Genomic DNA, 15,202 nt, shown 5'->3' with positions numbered 1-15,202 from the left:
TTGTTGTCTCAATTGCAAACAAGTTATCTTTCTTTCTTTTTTTCAACAAGGGTTTAAGGGTCTTTACGCATCTTTCCTCATGTGTGTAGTTGAGTCGATCAGGGATTTCTCTGTTTGATTTGAGTACAGCTGTATTCAGATAATAAAGCACAGCTGCGCTCTGATTGTAATAGGAAGTGCCGGGGAGGTTATTATTCACATGCATGTTCAGTGACGGCTCTCCTGTCTAGATTGGTCTCCACTGGGGATGCTGACGGCCAGGAAGTTCACAGATTGCCCAAGCCAAGACGCTGCACACATGGTGCCATTTCCGCATCACAACTCACACATGCGTGTCGATTTGTCTCATGCCTTCTGAGTCTTGATTATAATAGCACCCTGTCAAACTCAATCAAGTTTTCTAGTTTGCAACACTTGCCCTGATTTGACCTGCAAGCTTGCGGCTTTCAAGTTGTTGTCCTGATCTAATCCCGTTCAAGGCATGTCATCATTGCCATCATTGCCGTCGCAACCTAGAAAAAGCAACATGGCCTTTAAGATTCATTTGCATTGGTGCTTTGAGCAAACTTAATTTCGATTCAGTGAATGAGGTTCCTGTCCCTGTCCATGACGATCAATTTCAAAGAAGTGTCTGAGTGTAACACAAGTCAATTAATATGCAATTAGCTTTCCAGTTGTAATTAGTCAAAGGTTTTGATCACCAAGTGTTTATTTATTTATTTCCCAGACATGGATTTTTTCTGTGCCGGTCTTGATTTAAATCATTAAGGAGAAGAAGTTGTCGCTCGTCTTGAATATACATAGGCTGTTTGCTTTGTGTTAGCAGAAAAGAAAGATGTTCATTCACATTGTGATAATGACCTTTAAGTTAATTTGAATCTAATGAACATTTTACAGTCGACCACAAAGGACATGGTTTGCATTCTTGTTTGTGGTCCTTGAGCAAAAGGTGGTCTTTATGATTATGTAATTAAATTAAATTATCATTCCATTACAGTACATTTTCCACCCACTCTTGTTTTGCCAAAGCAGACGTAGCCACATGTGTTTGGTAGGCTAAGCCACTCTTTCCCTGTCACTCAAATCACACACTCATTTGCGAGTCTAAAAATACATCCTTTTTCAGGGAGCGGAAGCTGCAGCCTTGGCTGCCGTGTGAACTTTAGCCTGAGGGAGTCAAAGCCACCACCATTTTCCCTTCTCTCTCTCCATCTCTCTCTCCATCTCGCCCTTCCTTTTCTTTCTCCGACTCTCTCTCCTTCTCAGGTCTTTCCTGTCTGCTCTGCCTGTTCCCCTTGTAGAACTTCTATTCTCTGCCCACCTCACTGCTCACTGTGTCTCATTATAATTTCTTCCCTACTCCGCTTGCCTTTATCTCAGCTTTCTTCTCTCCCCCTCTCTCTCTCTCTCTCTCTCTCTCTCTCTCTCTCTCTCTCTCTCTCTCTCTCTCTCTTTCTCTGTGTGTCTCATTCCCCCTTTCTTTCCTTTCCGTCTCTCCCTACTCTCCACTCTGTGGTGTGCTCCAGGTGTGTTGATTGTCACACTAGTGCTGTGTATGACACAGCGTGCAGACCACAGCCACTGCCATGTCTTCTGTGTGTGATTAAAGTGATAGAGATCCCAGCCAATCTAGGACTCTTGTCCTCCTGCTTCAGTGGCATTGCACATTCTTTGATTGAGTTTGTGGCGACGGACCATGTCTTTTAATTAGTTTCAGTGTTCTTGAGATAACACCTACTGCAGATAACAAAGGGTGTAGGAATGTACACACTTGCAGACATAATTCAGTATGAACAAGCAGTCATGTTGGCATGCATGAATGAATGTTTACGCTTGCGTTCGCTTGTGTACTGTATGTGCATGGTTCTTTAGGCAAACTGTGTGTGTGTGTGTGTGTGTCTGTGTGTGTGTCTGTGTGTGTGTCTGTGTGTGTGTGTGTCTGTGTGCATGCACAGCAGCCATTTTGAAATCATGCCTGTGAAAAGAGCATCTGTTTATACATGGGCCGACAGGCTGTTGAATAGCATCTGACAGGCCTGGGTATTGCTCATACCCCATTCAGATGTTTGCCATTAATTAACATGGATTTGACTCGCAGATGTCACCTCACATTAAAAGCCATGAGTCACAAACATCAGTGATGGAGGGCTGCCAGCCGTCATGGTGCTGGAATGTTTTTCGCTTATTTGTCAAGTCTGAAATCCAATCGTCTGCAATTACGTCTCTTTTTGACTCGTCAGTGGCATTGCTATGCTTATAAAATGCTCACAAGGGTCTACTAATGAAGTGGCTTGTTTACCTCTAGTGCTTGTTGTGAGATCAATACTGTGAGTTCATGCTCCTTTCAGTCAATTAAAGGAAGGCAGCACTGGTGCACAGAGAAAGATGGGTCTTCATTTCTCCTTTCAAAAGGTTAATTTGCCTTGAAATAGTTGTATAATTGTAAGTGTATGCTACTTTCTACATAGCTAAAAATGATCAGCTTTGTAAAAGCTGTTTATTTATCATTTAGTGTTAAGTTGTTATGAAAATTAGTATTATGCTCAAATTATGCAAAATTCATATTTCATCACTTTAAGTAATAAATGGGTATATCTGGTGTGGCAGTATTCCAGGTTATGCCTAATTTTTTTTAAATTGAAATCTGAAAAAATTAAAGATTCACAGTTTAATGACACAATTCTGCAAAGCATGAGCAATATAAATTCTCTCTTGGAGAGAGTGAGAGACAGACCGAGAGAGACCGAACAGTAACATGCATTTTAGACTTCAGGTAGAATGAGGCTTCAGAGTGTGTGGATTTTTGCTTTGTGGCATCCAGCCCTCCTCCCATACAGCAGAAGGATGTGGAAGATATAGAGCTTAGTATACATCTAATATTTTCTGTTTTGTTGACTGGGTTATCAGGCACCATCTGGTTAACGTTTCTCTGGTGTGTATCTCAGAGGCAGCGACTAGGTTGACCAACCTTGTAGACCCATTTCTCATCTCAGTCTTGACTGACCATAGCATCAATTAAATCCAGTTAGCATCGCTAAATTAAAGCCATGTGGCTTGTTATTTACCGTTTAATATATTGATGTCTCTCTTGCCTTCTCTGTCTAGCTGTATCTCTTTCTCAGTGTGTGCCATGTCTCTCTCCACTCCACAGGGCCTGACCCTCTGTCTAATAAGTGCAGCCTTCTTCGGAGCACTGGGCTCATCTTTCCTCTACGGCTACAACCTCTCCGTGGTCAATGCCCCCTCAAATGTGAGTACCAATATTGTTTTCTCCCCCTTTCATAGACCAGCTGCGTCAAACCTTGGTCTTCCTCATGACTCAGGTATTGGCGGGGCTGTCTGTGTTTACATGTCAGGTGTGAAATGCCCACTGTTTTGATCCAAAGGAATTCACATCTTCTCTGTGTTTGCCCATTTAACGACGTGCTGTCACTCAGTTAGTTCTGCTTTGATTGCTGTTTAATGAAGCCTCTCATTCGCTTCTGCACAATCAAAAGTCATCCTCTGGAGCTGTTGATCGTCAATGCTGTATGAAGTCCAAACACAATCCAGATTTGCACGGTTTGGATGGCTGTTAGGATGGGGGGTGTTTTTGAAACTTCCTCTGATTTAGACACTGGCTCGCTTGTGCTTCAAGCTTGCATTCAAAGATGACATTTTAGGGCCCAAGCACTGTTGCAGGCTGTGATTGTAATTGTTTCTGTAAGATTTTTTATTATTAATATTATTGTTATTGTTGTTATTATTATTCAATCTCATTATTCAATACAATCTCAAGACTTGCCTGAGCCAATATCTTTGCCAATTTCACATGATGACCAACTACCACAGTGTCTGGATGCATGTCAGATTTGATAAATTGCAGTCTGCAGTATGTAGAGAAGGCTGCAAAGTAGCATCATAGATTTGTAGTGTCATAGATGAGATGGATAACAACACCAAATGCAATATTTAAACATGTCAATATGCAAGTCACACATGACAAACATTCATAGATCCCCGTATATCATCTCATATCCCCACATCACACACGCAGTTCATTATTGGATGATGACATGTCACTGGTTGCAGAACCCAAGGAGCTTGTGCCCGCCATCGCCGCTTGCAGCTATATTTATAATGGTTGGTTTTCCACCAAGCTCATTAAAATGGCCCAAGTGTGAGTGGCACCCTGTGGTTAGCATCGGAAATGGATCACAGAGTCCTTCCTTGCGTGTTGCCAGTCCCTAAGCATGACTGATCACTCTGATGTGGGCCCAAAATTAGGACAGTGGGTCTGCCCACAACCCATTTTGTTGTGGGGAATTTAATTGAGTTCGGAAGTGCACAGACAGGCAACTGGGATTTTGAAATTATTTACTTAAATCTTTCTCTCTCACCCTCCTCTAATGTTGTCCTACTCCTTTCTCAATTTCCCCAACTTTCTACTGATCTCTCTCTCTCTCACACACACACACCTGCAGACATTCACACGTGTTCACACACTCTGTTCTAAGAGACATGGTTGAGTGAAGCTTGAAGCCCCAACAGACTCGTTTTCTAGAACAAGTCACTCATTCCTGGACAGCTGGGCCCTGACAGAAAAGGCTGCAGCTGCGTCCCTAAGCATCCCGTTCTTTCTCTCCCTTCTCTCTCTCTCTCTCTCTCTCCCTCTCCCTCCCTCCATCCCTCCATCCCTCGATACCTCATCTCCAAGCTGGAGCATTGCCTTCCCTCACAGTCAGTGCCAACACACAAGGGCAATGCTGTCTGCAATTTCATGCTCCCCGCCCTCAGAATGTGATCCTGGTCCACTGTGTGGTAGGCTCATTACAGCAAAGCACAGAGGGGAGCCAGGCCATTCCGGCCCTCTCTCACCTACAGCTCTTTCTGAAGTCGCAGGGGCCATTGTCCCTTTTATTGGCTCTACCAAAAATATATTGGAAAAAGTCCTGAAACACTATGCTTGGATGTAAGATGTGCGCCCAGTCTGATTCATTTGCAGGCTTCAAAGGTGTCTCAGCTACTTGTGTGAAAGGAAATAGACTCAATTTTACTTTTCCCTTTTGACAGTGATCTCACTGTGTGTTTTAAAAAAATATTTCCTGAGGACAAATTAGGAGTTTGGATTGTGAATTGTCAATTTTTATGAGAATTTGCTAGTTTGTGAATAGTTGACCCTCAATGCTAATCATGTCACTTCTCAGGGATGTTTGGGGTGGATTGCAGAAGGTATATATTATGTGTGAGTGTTGTGTCATGACGTTTGGTGGTATTATGTAATACGGCAAAGAAATGGAGTTAGGCAATGGTGGATCAATCAGGGTTAAGGTTTTATTTACAATGGCATGCGTCAAGGGAGAGAGGGAGGGTTTCACTCACATGAAGATTCACCAACAAGCTGCAAGGGCAGCTATGCACGGATAAAGTTGCTACCGTCAAACTGCTCGCACCAGACAAAGTGAAATTGTCAACATTTTTGTACGCCCCTCCAAACATGTTATAAAAATGTATATGGCCTTGTGTTTAAAAAGTTTGTGTGGGACAAAAGGACATGTTACCAACACTTAGATGTACTTTATATATTGATCCAATCTATTCAATTGAAGGGAAAACTCTTGCTTTCAACCTTTCAGGTTGACGAGAGGGTTTTTTATAATCAGTGGTCCTGTCCTGTCAGTATGTTAAAATCAATGATGCTTTGAATATTTGTGAACAGATAACACAGAGAAAGCAAAGAGAAATAGAAGCTCTTTGGCCTGGAAGAGGAGAACTTACTTCAACTACCCCTATTAGCTATGTGAAGGACACAGAAACATTTTTTATTTGCCTATACATCCAAATTATGCAACACAATATGCAAAAGGATATACTGTAAGACAGAAACAAATACGATGCAGATTGGAATAACTAAGAAACACTTTGCACAAAGAATAAGAGCGTGTCCCAGGGCTAAAACACGGAGGGGAAAGAAGGGAAGGGAGACATGACACCACAATATTGCCATCGTTGTCCGGTAACAAGGGAGACATGGAGACAGACATACACAAACACACAGACAGACAAACAAACAAAACAATAAACACTCACTGAGGTACAGACATAAGAAATAAGGGACCAGACATGCACAAACCAAATTAGAGAGGGTTAGGGCAGGCCTAGCATTCGTCAGCAATGTTGAGACAAGTGTCCAGAGTATTTTCCGATGCTCTATTTATGCGAGCTGTAGAGAGCTTCACATGGATGACATCCAAAAAAAGAAAGGGTCCAAGTGCAAATAGACAAGTCATGAGGAGGTTCCAGCGAGTTGCAACCATTTTCTTTGCAGCTGTAAAACAGCTCGGGTTAGCATTTTAGAGACATGAAGGGTTGACAGGCCATTCAAAATCAAAACACTGTTGCCGCTGTTGAGCAGGCAGCTCACTGCTCTGGCTTAGTCTGTGTTTCACTTCACTGTGGGCTGTGTGTGTTGACTAATTCACAGATTGGGATAAATGCAGAGACCGAGTTATATCAAAAGAGTAAACTTATACTTCTATATAAATATTGATGTCAGTATGTTATAATCAATGGTTTGAATATTTGGAACTGATAACACAGAGAAAGCAAAGAGGAACAGAAGCTCTTTGGCCTGGAAGAATAAAGCTTCCTTCAACACAAGACACAGAGACATTTTTATTTACCTCAACACATTATGCAAAAGGCTATAAGACAGAAACAAATACGATGCAGATTGGAATATCTAAGAAACACTGGAGTATCATCCATAGAAAAAGAAAGTCATTTACATAAAAACAAAAATATGATAATGATTCACAATTCCCTCAGGTTCAAAAGTCAAACTTTTGGTCTGATGTGCAGACTAATTGGAAAATATCATCTGTGCTCTTTGCTCAGAGATAATGTTAGATGATTGGGGACTTTGGGAAAAGCCGCGGTGCTCGGCGCACATGCGCACTGAGCTCAAGCTGATTTGCCGCCGCCCATCCCACACTGCTGCTGCCTCCCCTGACACCTCTTCATCTTCCCCTCCCTCTTCCCTTCTCTTCATCCCTCCTTTCCCATCCTCCATTTCTCTCCCCCCTCCCTCTCGCTCCATCTCTCCGCCCCTTTGAGCAGCAGAGGAGCTCATCCCTCTGATGCCCGTCCAGAGCCGTGTGTTGCCAGCCAAAGGTGCTGCCTTATTGGAGATTCTTGTTTTTTGGCCCAGGCTCTACCTGCTGCGTCTGAGTGCTTAAATTGGGGCGCGCTGATATCTGAGGAGGGGGTGGGGTCTCCAGAGAGGGGGCCCAGGCGCTCTGCCTCACTAGCCCCAGCCGTCGGCTCTCCACCCCAGGCACCATCCATGTCAGGCTCCCCCTGGTGTTGGTTGGAGTCCCTGGTGGGTTGAGAGCAAAGGCAGAAAAGAGAAAAGGGAAAGAAAAAGAGAAAGAAAAGGTAGAGGATGGGTATGGGGGCTGGAGGGGAAAATACAGGAAAGCAGGGCACAAGTGGGGGTGGAAACGACTGACAGAGAGAGAAGCCAGAGAATGAAAGAAAGCGAAGGAGCACAGAGAGCCAGATGGAGGAAAAGGGAGGATGGGACAGAATCATTAAGTAAGCGAGAAAAGAGGAACATGGTTTTCTCATTAGTGCTGGCCTCTATCATTCCCACAGTGGGGTGAGCGCTCGCTCCATGTCGCAGGTGAAATACGGTTCATACTGTTTGCAATATTGACTTGCCGCCGAGTTCATCTGGAAAAGAGTGTAAACTGTCAGCCAGGCAGATATGTGATGACCACATCACTGTCAGCCCTCCTTTTCTCTGTCTCGCCCATGACAGGTACAGCTTTAATGACGGTTCAGCATGAAGAGTGAAGAATGTTTTTTTTCCCGCCCACTGTGTGTTTGAGACAGAAGCGATGGCCTCCTCTCACCTCGGTTCTTGTGGACCTGAAGGTTTTGGTTTAGGGTTGTTTGGTGAATGCACTGTAGGGATAAGAATTACCAGGAAAATATTGTCTTTAACGCTCCTCCGTCAGTGCAAAAAGTCTTCATGCTGAAGTGAATCTAACCATTGATTAATCGGTTATCCATATTGACATCGATTGGACATAGACTTATTTGGCATTTGGCCCTCATTATGTTTCAGCACCGTCAAGCGTTGTGCAACCTGTGTGTAGCATATACGTCTGTCTGCCATCGGGAAAAATAAATTATCATTGTTTTACTGTGTCTGTTCTTTCTTGTTTCCTTTTGTCCCTGTAGTACATCAAAGCGTTTTACAATAAGACGTGGGTGGAGCGCTATGAGGAACCAATCGGCCCAGAGACGGTCACCCTGCTGTGGTCTCTCACTGTGTCCATCTTTGCCATCGGCGGCCTGGTGGGCACCCTCACTGTCCCCATTCTCATTAAAGTTTTTGGAAGGTAAGAACACCCTTTCCCTTTCAAATTGTCCAAGGTGCAAGCAACTGACCAAGGTGTGTTTAAAAAACGTGAAAGTAAATCAGTAAATCAGGCTTATCAGCCTAGTATACCGTAGGGGTGGCACGGTTTTTGAAAAATGCTCCGAACCGTGCGGTTCGCATGTCACGGTTCGGAGTGTGTTTTCGTCGTACGGTCCTACGGTTCAGGCTAGTTATGGCATGCGCAATTGATTCACATATGTGACGACGTGTTTCCCTTACGTGCGAGAGTAGGAGTATGGAGTTTTGAGTGCTGCGCGCAAGGTTTTAGAAATGGCAAGTGCAAGAGATCATCCCTAGCGTGGTCAAACTGATGCACCTGATCCTGCTCGGGTGGAAGCATGTTCTTCCGCAACTGTAGACTATGCGTGCAACTTTACCAAACAGTAGAAGTAAACTCATTCTCCTTGGCCCGCTCTCGTGCGCACTCAATGGACACCCGCCCTCGACATGCACATTAATCCAAATAGAACATTCACAATCGTGAACGCAATGACGCACAGAAGACGATTAGCTAAATTACTGTTAAAAACGGTTAGCATCAGACATTTGATAAAATCTCTTGCATTCAAGTTGACTGACCATCTCAATACCAATGTTTTCAACTCCAAGGCTTAAAAGGGCCGGTCCCAAGGAGAAAAAGTATTAGCTTACCTTGAAACTAAAACACATGTGGCGAAACTGAACAGTCCAACCATTAGAGTATGATGAGCTTAGCCTGCTACTTTGTTTACAATATTTTGAGGCTTCAGCCAGACAGCTGAATTTAAGAGGTGGAGTTATAATGAATAGTAGGCTATAATCTGCATAAAGTTTGCTGTTATGAATATCAGACATGTCAGTATATAGAATGAATAAATAATGACATAATGTGTGTGTTTCAAATAAAGACAAGCTTTACATCTTGTTAAAAAATCATTCACACTATATGAAAGGAGAGCGATAAAAAGGCGATGCAATGAAAAATATGGGTGGACGACCTACATTTTGTGCTGGTGCACCATCCCTGCCAAATAAATGAAAAGATTGTTGAAATCATCAATGTCTTCCCTCTTGCTTTATCAAAATCTCAACTGAAGCTTAAAGTTTCCTCAGACAATAATGTGCTTTATGTGAAGTCAAATTCAGTTTGTGCATTATTACATGATAACTATTCTCTAAATACTCTAGCCTAATTGTGGATGATTAAGCTATGTGCTGAAATATGTTTCTGGAGTGTTAAAGAGTAAAAGAAAAAATAACAACAAGAACCGCACCGAACCGAAAACCGTGACCCTAAACCGTGATACGAACCGAACCGTAGATTTTGTGAACCGTGCCACCCCTAGTATACCGTACTTGTACATACATATGTAATATGCAAGGAATTTGGTCTCTGCATTTATCCCATCCGTGAGTTAGTGAACACTCACAGCACACAGTGAAAACACAGTGAGGCGAAGCACACACAAACAACATATGACTTTTGTTTGAATGTTGTGAATTATATGAATTAATGAGCAGTCATACGTGAGCTCACAATATGGCGTGTTGATGCATGTGCAGGCATGGTTGATGTGGATGATGTTGGATGGAGCTATGGCCTTGAATGACCTTGAGTGTGGAGTGGTAGAGTTTCCCTCCCTTTTTGTCCTCTCTCTGTCCTCTCTCTGTCTCTGTCAGCCTCTTTACCTTTCAAAGCCTTCATCTTCCTCACATCCTTCGGCCCGACTCTCCCACCTTTCTTATCTTGATCCTTCATTCCTGATCCCTCTGCTTCTCGCCTTTCTCTTTCTCTCTCTCTCTCTCTCTCTCTCTCTTGCTCTCTCTCTCACTCTCTCGCACCACTGTTATCTTTCCTTCCCAAACATCCCCCAGTGTGCTTTCTTCTGCACACATGCACACAGTGAGACTTCCTGGTAGGAGGAACTGTTGGGTAATTTTAGCACCGACAGCCTCCCCTGTGGAGCACGGCAGGTTTTTTAGAGGTTTGGTGTGGTTTAATGTCTGCTTCCCCACGATTTCCTCTCCGTGCCTCTCCATCCATCATGTTGCCCCATTGCACCGTCAAACGCCCCCACGCTCATTACCGGCCAGCCACTACAGGGATTTAATTACTGGTGACCGACCGTAGACTATAATAAGTGGCCGACCAGATTATTGGCCCGTGACTAATCCTGCAAACTACTTATCAGATGAAGAGAAAATACATATACACACGTGATATATTTATTTTAAACACACTAATATTTGCCAGCTTGCGTGACCTGGTAGTTCCCCCCCCCCCACCCACACACACACACACACCCGCAACCTAGAACATGTGAGTGCTGTCAGATGCTGACCTGACATGGACACTCCATTAAGCAAGATGTTCCCATTCTCGCTTCGCTCTTCCCCTACTTCGCTGAGCTGCCACAGGCGCTCTGTCAGGGGAACAACATGGCTTTAAGGAGGATGGACATGAGTCGGACAAGACCCTAAGAGACCTGGCCATGTCTCTCCTTTTACTGGCCCCTTACGCCTCACTGCCGTTTAGATAAGATGAACTAGTTTAGGCTATTTGGTAATGTTCAAGTATCACCATATGAGATATAAGATATATGCTGATTTAATGATGTTTCAAAGATTGTGCACTGAATTACAGCCAGTAATTGACAGCAGAGAGTTTGGAGTTGAGATATATGCATTTTGTGGTTCAGAACAATACTATAATAGGAAATACAGACACAGTCTATGGGAAACATTCAAATGATGCCTGATGTTGAACCACATCCATACATGCTTGTTTACTGCCCATTACTGCCATACCTTGCTACAGTATATCATTTATTTTATTTTAGAAATCCTTGTTTTTGAGGTATCCAACCTACATCTCTGTTCCTGTCCTGATATCCTCCAATATAGCAATATATAGGATAGAGATGCTCCTGTGGTTGTATTGTTTGCTTTGCTAGAAGCCCCCCAGTGCATATAAAGGCTGCTGCAGCAGCAAAGGTTGAGAAGGTGTTGATTCTTCAGCTGCGACCCACACAGGTCAATAACATCCATAGCCAGCCAATTACTTTACCAATGCCGCTGGCTATTGTTGGCATTTCTCCACTACTTTTTGTCGCCTGGCTTCATCGCTCTCTCCTCCAGTTGCAGAGACCTCAGTGAGGTTTCAGTAGGTCTTCCCCGGCACCTTTTTCTTCTCTCTCCAAAAGGCCCACCTAGCCAAATTAAAGTGTACGTTCCATAAGCGTTCATTTATCTTCTTGTCTTGCGGAGGACGGTTAAACACAGCGTGACAACTAAAAGATGTCAAAAGTGTGAGGGAGCCAGAAGATGAAAGGAAAAGACTTGATGCTCTAATGAACACATTTATTCTCAGCTTTAATAGTTTGACATGTTTGACTCGAACCGAATCGTGTAATCTGGCAGCCCAACGTGGCTCTCCCCCGTACCCTGTCATCATTAGTGAGTCTTTCCTCCTGACTTGTATTCTCCTGTAGGCTGCGGTACATCAAGAGACTCGTCTTTAATCTGTGTGAATTTTGTGTGGGTGCCCAACCAACACTCAGCCCTAAGGTGTGCTGAATATGAATGGCTGACAACAAATAAGACGCTTAAAAACTCGCTAGGTAGAACTAAGCGAATGTCAATGTGTCACATCAAAATGCTTCCTCAAATCTGATATTGTGTTCTCACACACAGACCTTACTATTTCTTAGACTTGATGGGCCACCCCATTACACGTCGAAAGCATGATCTTGACAACCATAGTCTATTCATGTTTGTCAGGGATTGCACATCACTATGGAAACTGTTCACTATATGATGCCAATTCTGTAAGTTGCCATAGTGTTGTAGGCGTGCTGGTTGTGCTGTAAACATACGCGTCAACAAGGTCAGGGACAACATAGCTGACATCATGTGACCCACTGGATATGCTCCAAGTATCAGGGGCTCAAATGAGGGCAGAGGTTGCCTTGTTCGGAGACTCCAAAACACATAGCTGCTGTGACGCCACATACACATACTGTACGTACCACAGGGCATAACAGGCCATTACCAACCATGCACTTGGCCATTACCATATTCACCAGGGCACTGGGCCCTTTCCAGTAATGAGACACTGATAGAATAGCCAGCGTGTAAGCTAATGGGGCTACCACTGCAAGAGACCCACAGCGGATGGTGTCTGAGTTTGTGTTTGATTGGAAAATGATTTTTCCTATATGCTGTGCTTATACATTATGCAATAATGAGCATATTTAATGTACGGAAATGATATACTCGCTCACTCAACCCTTCCTCCCTCCATCCTTCCCTCCCTCCCTCCCTCCCTCTCTCCCTCTCCTTCTCCTTCTCCCACCCTGTCCTCTCCTCCCCATTTCCCTCCATATCTGTAAGAAACAAAATGGAGTCTCTATATTGCAGTGTCCACTTGCCGCCTCTTGTTTCATGCAGCTGTCCTCCTTCATTTAAAAAACATGCAAGTGGAGCGCTGATATTGTATGCTATTACTTACATCCTGTGGCAGGGCAAAGACATATAGGGAGTGCATGCTTGAGATTTTGTTATCAGCATGGTGTCTGTTGGATTACTTTAATGCATCCTGCTTTTAATCTCTACAATGAAATCGACATTGCACGTGCAGGTGCATGCATTGTAACTTAAGGCGCTAGCACACTCCTCCGTCTGCGTCACGCGCACGCGGCACTGGACATTTGACGTGCGTCATTTTAGACGCATATAAGAGGCATACTCCAATGTCTGTGTCCTGAATGCGCGCCAGCCGATCAAGATTAGCGCCGGCGCACTACGAATTAACTGTGATACTCTAGGATGTGCGACCACTGAACTAAGGAAGAGCCAGGGAAGGAGTGTTCCACACTTAAATACACAAAAGATGCAGCTGTTAGATGAGGAGAAGCACCACTAGTACTTTCTCATGTTTGCTGAAAAGTTTGATGAGTTGGTTCTTCACATCTCTCCATTTATCATCCACCAGAACAGGCACAGCACACCACGCGTTGGCTAGCATTCCAAGTTACAGCTAAACTAATGGGTTAGCTTATGGCTAATGTGTATGAGAAATCCCATAGAGATGCTAACGGTTAGCATAATCGATAAAAGTATATATTTAGAGCGAACTTCAGTCCATTTACACAACTTGGATTACATAGGAGGTCTTTGTTTACAACTGACTATTAAAATACTCAAAGACTAATGTTTTGTCATCATATAACAACGTTAGCGTGTAGGAAACGCCAGTTTAAATGTTCTTCTGTCTCTGTTTGCTGCGTTTTAAGCGTTATTTCTGTACGTGCTCCACCTACTGGAGCGGCGTCTTTACAGCAGTTCCGTTTCATACATGCGCAGTCTACGCGTGAAAGAGACGCGCGGTCTTAAATTTTGGTCGACTCAAAGACGCGACGCATGCCGTAAAAATGACGCAATTCTCGTCACGCGCTCACCAGTGCCGCGTGCGCGCGACGCAGACGCCCGACCATACTCGGGCCTTTAGATTCAAAGCATACACATTGTTAAATTCCTCTATCATGGACTTGTGTTATGGTTCCTTCCATACAGTATGATTGTGACCATTTGGGTATATGGATGGTGTTCTCAGACAAAATAAAGCGATGTTTCCCTTTCTCTTCCTCGTCATGTGGTAGATATGCAGAGCTATGTTACTGCATAGCGTTATGCTCATGACGTTATCCTGAGTGGAAGTGCTATAAATGGGAGCATAGTCATGTCTACTTATGCTATAAAAGGGATGTCATTGTGTCTCTAAAGAAGAGAAATGTGTTTGCCATTCTTCTGTTATATGCCTGCGTTTCTTCAAAACTCATTCCGGCAGCTTTGCAGTAGGTCTAGCCTGACCTGTTATCATGGGCCAATCGCTATCTCATTAAGAGTCTCTTAGTGTTCCCTCTGCACTGTCATCTGTCTCACTTTAATGTTTTTCTCCCTCTCCTACCCCGTGTCTCTCCAGCTTGTGATCTATCTCTTTCTCACACACCACACACCACACACACACACACACACACACACACACACACACACACACACACACACACACACACACATATATACACACACACACACTCTATCTCTCTTTTTCTGTAACTCTCTCTCACCACCTGGTAAAGGTGAAATGCTCATGATGCTATATTAAGTGGAAGTACAATACATGGTCTCTTCCTTTTTTACATCGAAAGTAGATATGGCTATGATGGTGTCCTTAAAAAGAGAGTGTTGCACTGTGTGTAACATTGATGTTGTGTTATTTTAGTCGACCACCAAAGAGAGTTAATTACAGTTTTTCTCAATCGCTTTTTGCATCATGTTTGTTCCCTTCATTTCTCATTTTTCTGGTATGAGAAAAAAAACTGTACTGAATGAATAAATAAATAATTGTATTAATTCCTCCCAAAATATAACTGTCATTAACATCTAAGACCTACAGCAAGCAAGCAACTACACATTTCATTGAACTACAAGTTGTCATATTTCATCTAAATTGGCCAATGGTAAAAACCTTTTGTACTGTTTTCTTCACCAAAGAGCAATACAGTACTTTTCTAAATGTGCCTTAAAGCATACTTGCAAATAGCAACACAGACATGGCATCTCTTATGGATAATGAATGATTGCTGATTGAGGAATTGTGCAAAAAAGTTTCACACATGTACAGGTGTATTAGAGATTCAGACTTATGCAAGGAATCTCTACCTCCTTTTTTTAGCATGGAGAAATCTATATTGTTTATCTATAGTGTTTGGGTTTTTTCAATGACATCTGTGT

General features: G+C 43.3%; 1 protein-coding gene across 5 annotated transcripts in view; it reads left to right on the top strand.

Annotated features, from left to right (window-relative positions):
* slc2a9l2 (solute carrier family 2 member 9, like 2) overlaps nucleotides 1–15,202 on the top strand; it is a 145,007-nt gene that overhangs the window by 20,166 nt on the left and 109,639 nt on the right. For all 5 annotated transcript variants that reach the window (XM_062524337.1, XM_062524338.1, XM_062524336.1 and 2 more), the window contains exons 3-4: nucleotides 3,152–3,250; nucleotides 8,227–8,387. In XM_062524337.1, coding sequence (XP_062380321.1) covers nucleotides 3,152–3,250; nucleotides 8,227–8,387 — 260 coding nt within the window. The remainder of the gene's footprint in view (nucleotides 1–3,151; nucleotides 3,251–8,226; nucleotides 8,388–15,202) is intronic.

This window comes from Sardina pilchardus, chromosome 21 (assembly GCF_963854185.1).
Source record: "Sardina pilchardus chromosome 21, fSarPil1.1, whole genome shotgun sequence".
Lineage (NCBI taxonomy): Eukaryota > Metazoa > Chordata > Actinopteri > Clupeiformes > Clupeidae > Sardina > Sardina pilchardus.
Note: the sequence above shows the minus strand (reverse complement) of the source record. Positions and strands in the feature narration are given on the sequence as shown.